Genomic DNA, 14,275 nt, shown 5'->3' on the forward strand with positions numbered 1-14,275 from the left:
TGGACGTGCCTAAACCATCTAGAGGTTATAATTATTAAAGACCTTTGGAGGATATTTCGGCTTCTTTGAATACCAAAATACAGTTGTGATGTTGCTCCCACTTCCTAACTTTCTGTCTCTTTAAAGCAGGGTTTCCAGCCTGAGCTCTATTGACATTCCTTGTTGTGGATGTGGGGCTGTCTTGGGCATTGTAGGATGTTTAGCTGCATCCCTGGCCTCTAGCCACTAGCATTCCCTACCCCAAGTTGTGACAACCTATTTTGTCTCCAGACATTGCCAAATGTCACCTAGGGGCAAAATCAGTGCCAGTTGAGAACCGCTGCTCTAAAAGCAATGTCTAAAAACCTAGTCGCTCTTCTAAGAAATCTGACTTGTAGTTTGGGTTTGTTGATGCCAGGTGTTGATGACATAGAGCACTACCAGTCACCAGTACCGAGACCACCCTTTGGATTCTTGGGGCAACAGAAAAGACTGGTTTGACTTTCAGTAGTGGAGAATTTTGTTGACCTCAGACACACCAAGAGCTCAATACATAGTGCAGTACCTCAAGCTCATCTCAGAGGTGATTGGTACAAAAGCTACAAGAAACCTCTTTCCAAGCTCAGCATTTAACAGTCAACAATCACTCTCTGCCCCCTGTCAACAAAATACCATAACCACCACATCATATGAGAGAAGCATTCATCAGCTTGCCATCACAACCACCCTTTGTTCCAGGAGGTCCTTTTCTCTTTCCATGAGTACTTAGCATCTTGTGACTTAAACCAGGTGCACCAAAGGGACCAGGATTCTACTAGACATCTCAGTGCTTGTTTCTCTTCCTCATTAATAGGTCATCAGACAAATAACCAGAGTGCCATAGAGCCTACCCATAAATCTGTGGTTTTCAAACTTTAGCCTGCATCAGAACAGCTGTAAAGCTTATTAAATCACAGATCACTGGACCACACCCCTAGTAGGTCTGGGGTAGGGCCTGAGAATTTGCATTTCTAACTAAGTTCTCAAGTGATGCTGATGCTACTGGTCCAGGGACCGTACTTTGAGACCCATTACTATAAAACAAGTAATAGTTCTCAGCCTTGGCTGAATTTTAGCATCACCTGGAGAACATTTTAAACTGTTGATGCCATGGCCCCACCCCAAACTGATAGAATCAGAATTTCTGGGCAGGGATCCACTCTTTAGAATGTATTTAAAGCTTCTCAGATCATTCTAATGTACAGTCAGCATTGAGAACTATTGAACTAAGTGAAATGCATTCCGAAACATTGGGCATGGAGGGTGGCCCTGTTTAATGGAGAGCTGTAATATGACTTAATCCCAGGAAGGTGTGACTCTGACCCCTTATGCTTCATTAAGGCTTAATTTTCCAGTTCCAACCAAAACCATCCTAACAGTGTAGTCCAAACGAGCTGTAGGTGCGTATTCTCTACTTTGTGTCTCATCAGGGTGTGGACAGCATTGGAGCTAAAGATTGTAAATCAGAGGCCGGGAGGAAGTAATCCAGGCTTGTGGGAAGCAAACCAAGGCTTCAGGAGCCCACAGCTGCTAGAAACCAGGAAAGGTGTGTCGGCAAGCCAAGCCATCAGGACAGGGCTGGGGTTTCTGCTGAGGCTGGACACCAGGAACACAGCAGCGAGCCAAGCCAGAGGCCAGAGAGTCTGTAGTTACCAGTTCCGAAGTAGAACACCAGTGAACCCACAATAAAATATACTCTTTACAACAGAGACAGATGGAGCCTTAGTTTTTAGAAAATGTATTGCCATAAAAATCCACTGTTTATCTTTCAACTTAGCCCAGAGATTTCCCATCTATTGGTGTTAAGTGCCACAACAGTATGGTCAAGGGACATGTAAATAGACCTCATAAAGTAGAAGCATTCACGAATTTTCTACTTAAAGAATAACTTTTTTGCCTCATTGTACCTTAATGAGATCCAATAGGCCATTGGAATTACCAAGCTTAAAGTTTGTCACTTTGACTATTTTTAGCAAATAGAAGGGTAATTTTTCCAGTGCCCCATTGCTTCGGACTTATCTCAAGGCTGAGAATGTGCAAAGCAGAGCATTTAGCAGCTCCTCAACATCTGCTGTTCAACAGGGCTCTGCCCGTCTCCTTGTGTCATCTTGTTTGCAGTAATGATCCTAAAGAAATGGTCTTTTTTTCTTCTTCAAGGAAAATGGGCACCAAATGAAAGAGAATCCTTTAGAGGAAGTTGAAAAAAAGAGGCCAACTTGCTTAAAAATATGCATAAGGCATGTGCATAAGACTGCAGTTCCTATTGTCTCTCAATAGATTCTGGAGAAAGCTGGGGGCCTGTCCAAACATTTTTGATTCACAAAATGAGGGATTCTCACAGTTCTCAAGAACATCTTTTCACAAACTCTAAGACTCTCCTGGACTCTATATGAAGCCTCCTGACAAACTGTGAAGTTCTGTACGAATGTTAATGATCATCATCATCATTAGCCTAAACTATTTCACAGGCATCCCGCTTTTCTAGTAAGTTGGAAGGAAACTGAAATTAATAGGCTAATAATCATGAGAAAGCCCTTGAGAAATTCTGCTGATCTGTAGAGGGACAGCTCCACAGGAAAGGCCACAGTTCTCCTTCACAGAATCTCACAGAAGGGCATAAGAAGAGAGGAATATCCCAAATTTAAGCCACTCCCTCAAGTATGTCATTAGGAAGAAAACACAACACTCATCCTTGGGAAGAGAAATAATGCATGTTAGAAATCAGCATTTGCCCAGAAAAAGATGGAAACATTTGGGAAATTTGAGCCCCCACTGCCCCAGTTTGCCCTAGTTTAAAAGTTTTAAATAACCATAAGTCGTCCCTCAGGTTGATAATATCTCTAATAAAGATGGGAACCTACTATGTCCCAGGCCAACAGCTCTTTATCCTCAGATTCTCTCCTCTCATCTGTGACAAGCACTCATTCTTCATTTCCACCACCACAGAAAGTCATAAGATGGTGCTTTCTTCCCCATTCCTGGTCTCCCAGTTGCCTCACCTGTGTCCACTTGTGGTCTCTGCCACATCCTAGAGCACAAAATGACAACAAGCACTCTAAACCAGCATGCTACCAGCACTACCACCCGTGTCCAAACCAGTATTGCTCTTTCATTTCAACCTATTCTCTTTTTATGAGGTAGTTCCTATTTTTACTCGCCTGTGTGTTGCTTGCAACTTTCAGCCCCACCAACCTACCTGTTCATTCAGGAACTGGTTATTGTTTTTTTCCAATTGGCTTTCTTTTTTTAGTAACAGCTTGATTGAGATAGAATTCACATACCATAACATTCACCCTTTTAAGGTGTACAACTCAGTGGACCATCAGCCATCTAATGCAACCATGACTATCTAATTCTAGAACATTTCATCACCCCAAAAGAAACTCCATAGATTCTCCCCATTCCCATCTTCTCCCAGCTCCTAGCAATCACTAATCTACTTTTTTTCTCTATAGATTAGCCTATTCTGGAATTTGCCTATAAATGGAGTCTTACAATGTGTGGCCTTTTGTGTCTAGCGTCTTTCACTCAGCATAATGTTTTCGAAGTTTGTCCATGTTGTAGCATTTATCAGTACTTCATTCCCTTTTTATGGCCAGATGATATTCCATTGCCTGGATATACCACATTTTGTTTATCTGTTCATCAGTTGATGGACATTTGGATTGTTTCCACTTTTTAGCTGTTAGGATTAATATGATGGTGAACATTTGTGTACATGTTTTTGTGTGGACATATGCTTTTATTTCTCTTGGGTATATACCTAGGAGTGGAATTGCTGGGTCATAAGATGATTTATGTTTAATATTTTGAGAAAGTGCCAAACTGTTTTCCAAGGCAGGTAAATCATTTTACAATCCTACCAGCAATGTCTGAGGATTCCAATGTCTCCACATCCTCATAAACATTTGTTTTTGTCTTGGGCCGGCCCCGTGGCTTAGCGGTTAAGTGCAAGCGCTCCGCTACTGGCAGCCCGGGTTCGGATCCCGGGCGTGCACCGCCACACCGCTCCTCCGGCCATGCTGAGGCCGCGTCCCACATACAGCAACTAGAAGGATGTGCAGCTGTAACATACAACTATCTACTGGGGCTTTGGGGGAAAAACAAATAAATAAATTAAAAACAAAACAACTACATAAAAAATAAAAATTCAAAATGTTTAAACAAACAAACAAACAAACAAAAAACATTTGGTTTTGTCTATCTTTTTGGGTATAGCCGTTCTAGCGGGTATAAAGTGGTATCTCATTGGCATTTTGATTTGCTTTTCTCTGTTGATGAAGATGTTGAGCATCTTTTCATGTGCTTATTGGCCAGTTGTACATCTTGCATGGATAAATGTCTATTCTCATCCTTTGTCCACTTTTTAATTGAGTTGTTTTTATGAGTTGTAAATTTTCTTTATATATTCTGAATACAAGCTCCCTATCAGATATATGATTTGCAAATATTTTCTCCCATTCTGTAAGTTGTCTTTCACTTTTTTGCTGATGTCCTTTTTTAATTTTTTTTTTTCTTTAAGATCAATCAAGAAGGATTTTTTTTGTTTGTTTGTTTGCTAGGAAAGATTCACCCTGAGCTAACATCTGTTGCCAATCTTCCTCTTTTTTTTTTTTTTCCTCCCCAAAGCCCCAGTACATAGTTGTATATTCTAGTTGTAAGTCCTTCTAGTTCTTCTATGTGAACCACCGCCACAGCATGGCTGCTGACAGACGAGTGGTGTGGTTTGGTGCCCAGGAACTGAACCTGGGCTGCCAAAGCAGAGCATCCCGAACTTTAACCACTAGGGCATCAGGGCTGGCTTGTCCTTTTTTAATTCTGATGAAGTCCAATTTATCTACTTATTTTACTGTGCTTGCTTATGCTTTTGATGTCTTATCTAAAAAACTATTTCCTACTCCAAGGTCACAAAGATTTACTCCTATGTTTTTTCCTAAGAGTTTTATAGTTTTCGCTTTTACATTTAGGCATTTGATCCACTTTGAATTAATTTTTGTGTATGGTGTGAGGTAGGTGTCCAACTTCATTCTTTTGCGTGTGGACATCTACTTATCACCCACTAGTTATGGTGTTCTCACTCTGTGCCAGGTACTATTCTGGATTCTGGGGACATAGAGATAAGTAGAACATAGCTATTGCTCCTCAAGGAGCTTACTATCATAGTGGGGCGACCACATATAAATAGAGAACAATAACACAGTGAAATAATGTGTATATGGTGCCCAGCACTGTGCCTGGTCCCTAGAGTGTGTATAGCAACTGGTAGCTGCTATAATAATAATAATAATAATAATAGTAATAGCTGTTATTATTGTAAATGCCAATAGACAGGGATGTACATTGCTGTGGCAGGAGGAAGTAACTCACTTTTCCATGTCTCAAGATTGGCTTTACTTGGGGCCACTCCAACACCTCTGGGGCCCAGGAAGAGGAGGGGTACAAGGAGATAGGTTTCTTAAAGGCCAACCTTTTTGAGAGAGGAAGGACCTAAGGTATGTGTGTCATGGGAACAGCAGTTTTCTTTCCCTGAGTGTCAGCTCAAAACAGGGTTATGTGATTGCTGATTCCTGTTCCTGTCTGTACCCAAGAAAGAATGACTTCCTTCATTTGTTTGTAGATCTCTACAGGCACTTGAGGGAATCTTAAGGGCTGATTGTGAATTATAAAATGTTTCTAAATAGATTACATAAGTGCATTGTCTTGAATATTATGTAATTAGGACTTAAAATCAGTGTTTACTGGTAATCACATAGTGTGTCCTCAAATTGAACTTATGAAGTATAAACCAATGGTAGATTTTCACATGGAAGTTATGGTACTCTTTGTAAAACATCATAAAATATCAATTTATTTAATCCTATCTTATGATCTAACATCTTAGTGGTGGGAAGTACGGCTGTATTATATATATTCTGGGCTCCACACTGCAAAAATTATCCAATTATAGAAAACAATTTTAAGAAATTGCTTTTCCAAGTTTTCCCGTCATACTAGGCATTTGTTATCTGCTAGCACATCTTAGCAGAAAAGTGAGAATGGGTACCATAAGTTTAAGAACAATGTGTTGAAAAAAAAAACTTTAAATTGAGCACATTCTAACAATTAACATAATCTAATTTGAGCTACAAAACACTTTAGTCCAGTTGGGTAGGATGCAGTTGTTTCAAAGAAGGATAATTTTAGACCCACTGACACAGAGTTTAAATTTTAATTTAAACACATTGTATTTTATCAAAAAATAAAGGTTTTAGTATCTCATTTTAATATCATCTATTATATCAACTATGGATTTTTATTCAGCCTTAGTTCAGTTCATCAGGCACTTATTGGCTGCCTGTTACATGGAGGGAACCATATCTACGTGTTTGAGCCTTTGTCCTGAAGGAGCTTATGATCTGAGCAAGAAACATGGTCCAGCAGAGGACACACACATTGCTAGTTACAAGAAGCAGCACACTGTGATAAATTTTCTAATGTAGTTATTAAGGGCTTAGAAACAGAGGCAAGGAGAGGTTGGTTCCGATTCAGAATGGGACAGATCTGGGAGAGCTTTCTTGAGGAGCTGGCACCTGAGCTATAACTTGACGGGCCAGCAGAGGCAGGATGGGAGAAAGAAACAGGGTGAGCCAAGACTTAGAAAGTGGGCGTGGAGGAAGTTGAGGAGTGGAGGTAACCTGCACCTGGACTATAGAATGATTAGGGGATGTAGCAGGGCATGCATTTAGAAAGATAGAGAAGAGCCACATTTTGCAGTCTTGATGATACCAAATTAATGAATCTAGACTTGCTTCTGTGAGCACTAGGAGCCATGGAGGGTTTTTGAGCAAGGCAGTGGCATGATCAGATCTGTGCAAGTAAGTCAAAGGACGGGTTGAAGGTGGAGAAGAAATTAGAGACCATTCTTGAGGGATATACATGCCATCTTTCCAATTTCTTTTCAGGTAAAAATCCCAATGGGTAACTATCTTGTGATTTGAGGTATTTGATGCAGGAGTTCATGTGTTTAAATTTTAATGGTTAATTATGCCTCCGGCAAACTGACTGCTCCTCTTATCTGATATGTTTGTTGATGGCCAAGCAATAGCTTATAAAGAATAACACTGAGAAAGCATGAACTTCCTTTTTTTTTTTGGCAAGAATAACACATCTGAGTCAGTACTCTCGATTTTCTCCTTAAATGTCTCTTAGCCCAAGAAAGAACCACCCAGATTTGCACTTTAGAAACAGGACCAGGAAATGTGTCTATCAGCAGATGAAAAGAAACCAACATGAAGCAGGACTGTTAGGGAAGAGTCAGTCCCTAGGTTAGGACTGAACCCAGTTATCTGGGTTTGCAATCCAGCTCTGCCACTTGTGGGCTGTGTAACTTTAGTCATGTTACTTAGCCAATCTGTGCCTCAATTCTTTCATCTGTAAAATGGCCATAATAATAGTACTCGCCTCAGGGTTGTTATGAAGATTAAATGAATCAATACATATAAAGTGCTCCGAATAGCACCTGGCACATAGTTAGAGCTCAATAAATGTTAATTATTATTATTCAGTTGTTAGGCAATAAAAATTAAATAACTGCCAACGACACATTATAGTTTACAAAGCACCTTCATATATCCTCAAGGTCGTTTGAGCTCCACAGTCACCTATGGGTACTGGTTGTCCTCATTACCATTGCTGCTAATAAACCACTCCAAAACTTAGAGACATAAAACAACAACCATTTTATTATGCTCACAGATTCTGTGAGTCAGGAATTCGGAGGAGGTACAGCGGGAATGACTTCTCTCTGCTTCACAGTATCTGGAGCCACAGCTGGAGATGACTTGAATGGCTGGGGAGGACTCCAGAGGGTGGTGCTGGATCAGCTGAGATTGTGGATCTGCTGCCAAGATGGCTTCTTCGCTAACCTGTCTGGTACTTTAGTAGGATGGCTGGAAGGCTGGGCTCAGCTGGTACTGTTGCCTAAGCATCTAAGTGGTCTCTCCACCATGGTGGCCTCAGGGTAGTCATCAGACTTCTTAGAGTGTTTCTGCAGCAGAAGCCACATGCCTTTTATGACCTAGCCTCAGAAGTCACATAGCAGACACTTCCCCCTTCTTTATTGGTTGAAGCAGTCACAAGCCTGCCCAGACTCAAAGGAAGGGACTGTAGACCACACCTCTCAATGGGAGGCATATCAAAGAACTTGGGGGCCATGTTTTAAAGTCACCACACTGGTATTAGTCCCTAATTCTGGATGAGAAGATTGAGACTCAGTAGAGGTTAAGTGATTTGCCGAGGGTCAGGTGCGTAGATAGTAAGTGGAATAGTTGGGGGCACAGGAGGGAGGAAGCCTGGAGGAGGAGAACAGCTTCAACCCAATCTTCTGACTCCAAATTATTGTTCTTTCAATTAGATTATTCATTATCCTTCAGCTTAGATATATTTGCTATATGTGAAAATTCAAAGAAAACAAATTTAACTGGCTTTGGATGTATTAGGTAACTTTCCTAAAAAGAGACAGAGATGTAAAAGTATAAGGTTTGCATTTGCAAGAGCTTGTACACAAACTTCATATTTTAAGGAGGTCCTGGGATGGCTTCAGTCCCAAGCTTAGTCAGAGAGCAACTTTGTATAATTTTCTCACAAGGAAAGGTCTCTGAAAGTGTCCCAGATGCTTAACTGCGACTTTATTTGTTCTCTAGGAAAATCTCACCTGGCCATTGTCCAGCGGGTGAATAATGAGGGAGAAGGGGACCCCTTCTATGAGGTGATGGGCATTGTCACGCTGGAGGACATCATAGAGGAGATCATCAAATCGGAGATCCTGGACGAAACTGACCTCTACAGTAAGTGCACAGCCTTGGCTATCATCCAAGGTCATCCTGTTTTCCTCTGAGACTCTCAGAGCTGGCTTAGTTTGATATACAGTATGAAAGGGTGTCAGGGCAAGCCCCATGTATGTGTCAACCACCTGATGCCAGGGCTGGCATGGCCAGATACCCTCACTTGAATCACCCCTGAATCACTGAGAACATGCTATCTAAATGTTTATCAGGAGGGAGCCTTCAGGAGCTGAGCCAAGACTATGAAAAGGAGACCTCCTGGCCTTTGGATGGAAAAGGAACTAAAGGAAACAAAGTGTACCTCGGATGGTGGCCAGAGGCCACTCCGCCCTTGTTTCTGTCCCCTGTGTTCCTGCTTTGTCTCTTCGCCCACCTAGACTCGAACCCCAGCATCCCCTGGGGTTCCACTCACACTGGAACATCAGTGTGCAATGGAGACTGTCGTGAGGTTGCCCACTTGCAACCTATGCCGAAACTTTAACTATCCAGTCTTAGACACTGCTTTTCTCTCTTATGCTTTTTCAGCCCTGCCGCCTGGTTTCTTGTTCTCCTCCCTTCCCCACCCCTGGCTCCAGTCTCTGCTCCTGTCCCTGCTCCCTTCTTCCTGGTCTCTTCACCCTCCTGCCCACTCCCCCTCAGGAACAATACGGACTCCTCTATGCAGATAGTAACTGCTTTGGGGTACTGAGCCTTATCAGAGCTTTGCTTGCAAACATTGCAAAGGCGTGCTTTGTCTCCGTCTCCGGGGTTGGGAGTGTTATCTAAATCCATGGGAGTCCCTAGGCCGGGAAATGTTTCCTCCTCTGAATTTCATCTTATGGGACAGCAATCCCTTTTCCTCCCCTCAGATAACCCATTCCAGACCCCTCTCCCGAGTCTGCTAGAAGCAGCTGTTCAGCAGCTAGAAACTAGCTCCCGGTAGAAAACGCTTTGATACTATAAGGCAGTGAGTGGTGCAGAAAGAGTGCCTTCCCCTTGGACTAAGAAGAGATCAAACCTAAAAGGTGGGCCAGACCTTGAGAGAATACAGCAGGAGTGTCACAGTATCTAGTATTGCTGTGGTGCCCTGGCCAGGCTCGTCTTCTTTAAATAGGGATTGACCTCTCCCTCTCCGTTCCCTTCTCCACCTCTGCCCACCACTCTTGATTGAGAATTCCCAAGTGTTTCCATAGTTATATTGTTGAAGACATTCACACTAAAGTGTTAGTGGCTGATAGTAGTGATAGTAGTCTAAATGAATGAAGAAGCTCCTCCTAGGGCATTTGTTCTAACAACCTTAATGCTCCAAATACTCAGTATTAAAATAAAAGGAATGAAGAGGAAATCAGAAGAATTATTCTCCAATGATGAAATGTTAAGTGGCATTCTGATGGAGGAAAGAGGGGATATTTAGGCAAACATGTCATGCAAAGCAGAAGGTTGCTCACCAGTGAGAGCAAAAGAATGGGTCCGATACATATATTTGCTGTGCTCTTGCTGAGGGATCCTCTTTCTAAATGAGAGGGTTAGGGTTTTCCCACCCTTATAAATAAGCTTCTGGCATGATTTCTTAAGAGCTCTGAGAAGGCTGAGGAGCCGAGAATACTGTGTTTCTTCCCACTTGACCCTGACCCACAGGAGACCTGGGTCTGGATCTCGCCACTGTTGCGATCTGAGCAAAAGGTGTTAAGCAGGGGCCCAGAGTCCAAGGCAGGCCCACAGGAGAATGGTGTGATGGAAGGGCACTTTCTCTGCTCTAGAAGGAAACCCAAAGGGTGCAGCTGAAGTGAGCTCCAAAAGGAGAAAGAGAGTCCAAGGGAGCCAGATTCTGGGGCCCTGGTTGCCTGTCCCTGGGGTTCATTCCCTTTAATCTCCACTCCGTCCACTCAGCCTGCGCTGTCGGTTCCCCGCAGCCCTGTTTTTCTCCAGGCCAAGTTTGGAGAAAACCCAGATCCCTTTCCCTGCTCCCCTTCGCACAGGTGAGCTAGGCTGGAAGTTTCAAAGTTTTACTCAAAACTAAGGGAAAGCAAAAGAGATATGACCAAAGAAAACATTTCCTCTACCCCTAAAAAATACTTTTTATAAGACAAGCTTAAAAAAAGAAGAGAGAGGGGCCGGCCTGGTGGTGTAGTGGTTAAGTTTGGTATGTTCTGCTTTGGCTTCTTTGGTCCGGCAACGTTGGCCCGTTGGCTGGCGGGTTCAGATCCCAGGCGAGGACCTACATCACTCATCAAGCCAAGCTGTGGTGGCATCCCACATACAAAATGGAGGAAGAGGGGCACAGATGTTAGCTCAGGGAGATCTTCCTCAGCAAAAAAAAAAAAAAAAAGAGAGAGAAAAAAATTAAATTGGAAAAAGCAAATTTTCTCAATCAATAATCACAGGCTTTCTGGATTCTTCTAGGTCCTGCCTGAGACCACTGCCCAGAGAACCTGTCTCTGTAGGTTACAGAGCTGTTCCCATTTCTTCTCCTTTCTTCCCTTTATTTCCTCCAGTTTTCTCCCTGTGGAGGGGCTAGGGTTGAAGCAGGGGAATTGTGAGTAGGAAGAGGAGGTGACCACATGCTCCCTTGGGTGGCATGCCTCCACTGCTCAGAGTGTGGTTTAAATCAGCAGGAAGAGACCAGGTGAGCCCAGCTCCAGGGACAGGAGAGGGACAGAGGCAGAAACCCCTTGATGCTGAGAATGGAAGTCCCTTGTGTCTGAATGCCTTTTTGTGAGCATTTCACAGATGGGTTCTGGTTGGAGTCTCATAATAACTGCACGAGATGAGTAGAAGAGTTATTAGTAGTGATTAACCTTATTGTATAGAGTGAAACAAACAAACATGCTTAGAGAGGTTGCACAGCTTGTAAGTAGGGGATCCAGCCCTAGAACCCTGGCCTTGGTGGCCCCACACCAGCCTTTTCCCTTTTCACTACCCACCACCTAAGTGTAAGTAATCCTGAGACATTATAGCATCTCCCGCCTTCTACCCCTTATCAACATCCTTCCACTCCCTGGGAAAGAGATGTTGTAACATCACCTACAGTTGACACTTTGCAGAAATTCATGTGGTCCCAAAGGACCTATCTGTCCCATGTGACTCTGGGAAGACCTCCAAACCCAACAGTGATTCTGAGATAGCCACAATCTGTCCCCTGTGATCCTGCAGCTGACAATCGGAAAAAGCAGAGGGTCCCACACCGGGAGAGGAAGCGGCACGACTTCTCCTTGTTTAAGCTTTCCGACTCAGAGATGAGGGTGAAGATCTCTCCACAGCTGCTGCTGGCCACACACCGCTTCATGGCCACAGGTATGACTCTGCCCACCTGCGTCTCCACAGCAGGCAGGTAAAGCAGAATCTGGAGGGTGGGACCCAGGCACCAATCATTTTTAATATCTTGCAAGCTAATTCCAGTGTGCAGCTGAGAACCGCTGTTCCAGGAGAGGAGATTGCCTTAGATAGAACGACAGGATGCCACATACTGTCATTTTCAGCCCCAGGCCTGATCTTCTATGAAGGAACTCTGCCTTTCTCTCTTCTGCTGGAGAAAAGAGCTAAAGAAACCACTGCTGCACTTTTCCTTTCCTCCTCTTGCCTCCTGGCAGGAGACTGAGGCCGACCTCCATCCTGTTGGAGTTGGGGGTGCCCCAGAGGATTTGTGAGGAAGGGAAAGGTGTTGTCTTATCCAGCAACAAGGCCTGGGGGCCCGTACCCTGCAGGGACCATATAGGCCTGTGAGCTACGAGTTCTTAAAATACAGAAGTGGATTGTCAGTCTTGGAATCTGTAGAAAGAAAAAAAGGTGAGAGGATCCAAAGATAAACTACTCTTTCTTATTAAGAAGGTAAAATTTGCCTTTGAACCCCCTAACCTTCTCATCCATGCCTAATTAATGTGCTGACCTCGAATGATCTCACCCATCGTTAAGTTCAATATTTAATTAATCCAACAAATATTTATTGAGTGTATAATGAGTGCTAGTGCTGTTCCAGGTGCTAAAAAGTAGAAAATTTTAAATTGGAGGTTCTTTAAAGTAGAGTTTTCAACTTAGTTATCAACTAGATATCAACTTAGTTATCAACTAGATAACTATGTTATCTAGTTCTGAAAACAGATTTCTTTTAACTACTGGCTGTCAGATTTCCTAGAGCAAAGCAGCTGTGTCTGCTAATATAATGTAATATAGTACAGTATAATATAATATAACAATATAATGTATAATATCTGCTAATATGTAAATATGATGTGATGATACTTCACATGATTGAGAACTTAACACTTAAATAATTGTCTCTATTAACATGGAATTTCATTTCATTCATGTCATACAAATAGGTCAGATTAAATTCTCTGTATATCATTTGATTATAGCATTAAAGCCTTTGTTGTTCACAAGGCTTAGTTATCCATACCTAACTTTTTTTTTTTTTTGTGAGGAAGATTAGCCCTAAGCTAACATCCATGCTAACCCTCCTCTTTTTGCTGAGGAAGACCGGCTCTGAGCTAACATCTATTGCCAATCCTCCTCCTTTTTTTTTCCCCCAAAGCCCCAGTAGATAGTTGTATGTCATAGTTGCACATCTTTCTAGTTGCCGTATGTGGGACGCGGCCTCAGCATGGCCGGAGAAGTGGTGCGTCGGTGCGCGCCCGGGATCCGAACCCAGGCCGCCAGTAGCGGAGCGCGCGCACTTAACCGCTAAGCCGTGGGGCTGGCCCCTAACTTTTTTTTAAAACCACTTTATTGAGGTATTATTGACATACGAAAGGCAATATATGTTTAGTGTATCCAACTTGATGAGTTTGGAGATAAGTATACACCCATGAAACCATCACCACAATCTATGCCATAAATATAACCATCACCTGCAAAAGTTTCCTCCCACCCTCTTTATTTATTATTATTATTTGTGTGATAAGAACACTTAACATATAATATCTAGTCTTTTAGCAAATTTTTAAGTACACAGTACAGTATTGTTAACTATAGGCTCTATGCTGTGCAGTAGCTCTCTAGAACTTATTCATCTTGCATAACTGAAGCTTCGTACCCTTTGACTAATACTTCCCCATTTCCCCCTCCCCCTAGTCCCTGGCAACCTCCATTCTACTCTCTGCTTCTATGAGTTTGACTATTTTAGATTCATCATGTAAGTGGTGTTAGATTCATCATGTAAGTGGTATCATGCAATATTTGTCCTTCTGTGTCTGGCTTATTTCACTTAGCATGATGTCCTCCAGGTTCATCCATGCTGTCACAAATGGCAAGATTGCCTTCTTTTTTAAGTCAATGCCTGACTTTAAATAGAATCAAGGAGAAAATTAATAACAAAACTGACATTTTCAAAATGGTAATTTGTTTCTCCTGAGGTGCCAGTGCAGGGACACACATCCCCAGAGGGCAGGGGGAAGGCCTGAGACCCCCAACCCGAGGGAATCGCAGGAGCCCTGCTAGCCAGGTGCCAGGAGTATGAG

The 14,275-nt window shown here is 42.8% G+C and overlaps 1 protein-coding gene across 2 annotated transcripts in view; it reads left to right on the forward strand.

Annotated features, from left to right (window-relative positions):
- The window catches only part of CNNM1 (cyclin and CBS domain divalent metal cation transport mediator 1), a 63,027-nt gene that overhangs the window by 16,975 nt on the left and 31,777 nt on the right, over positions 1-14,275 (forward strand). For both annotated transcript variants that reach the window (XM_058543728.1, XM_058543729.1), the window contains exons 2-3: positions 8,700-8,843; positions 11,973-12,113. In XM_058543728.1, the coding sequence (XP_058399711.1) occupies positions 8,700-8,843; positions 11,973-12,113 (285 nt within the window). The remainder of the gene's footprint in view (positions 1-8,699; positions 8,844-11,972; positions 12,114-14,275) is intronic.

The sequence above is a fragment of the Diceros bicornis genome, chromosome 6 (genome assembly GCF_020826845.1).
Source record: "Diceros bicornis minor isolate mBicDic1 chromosome 6, mDicBic1.mat.cur, whole genome shotgun sequence".
NCBI lineage: Eukaryota > Metazoa > Chordata > Mammalia > Perissodactyla > Rhinocerotidae > Diceros > Diceros bicornis.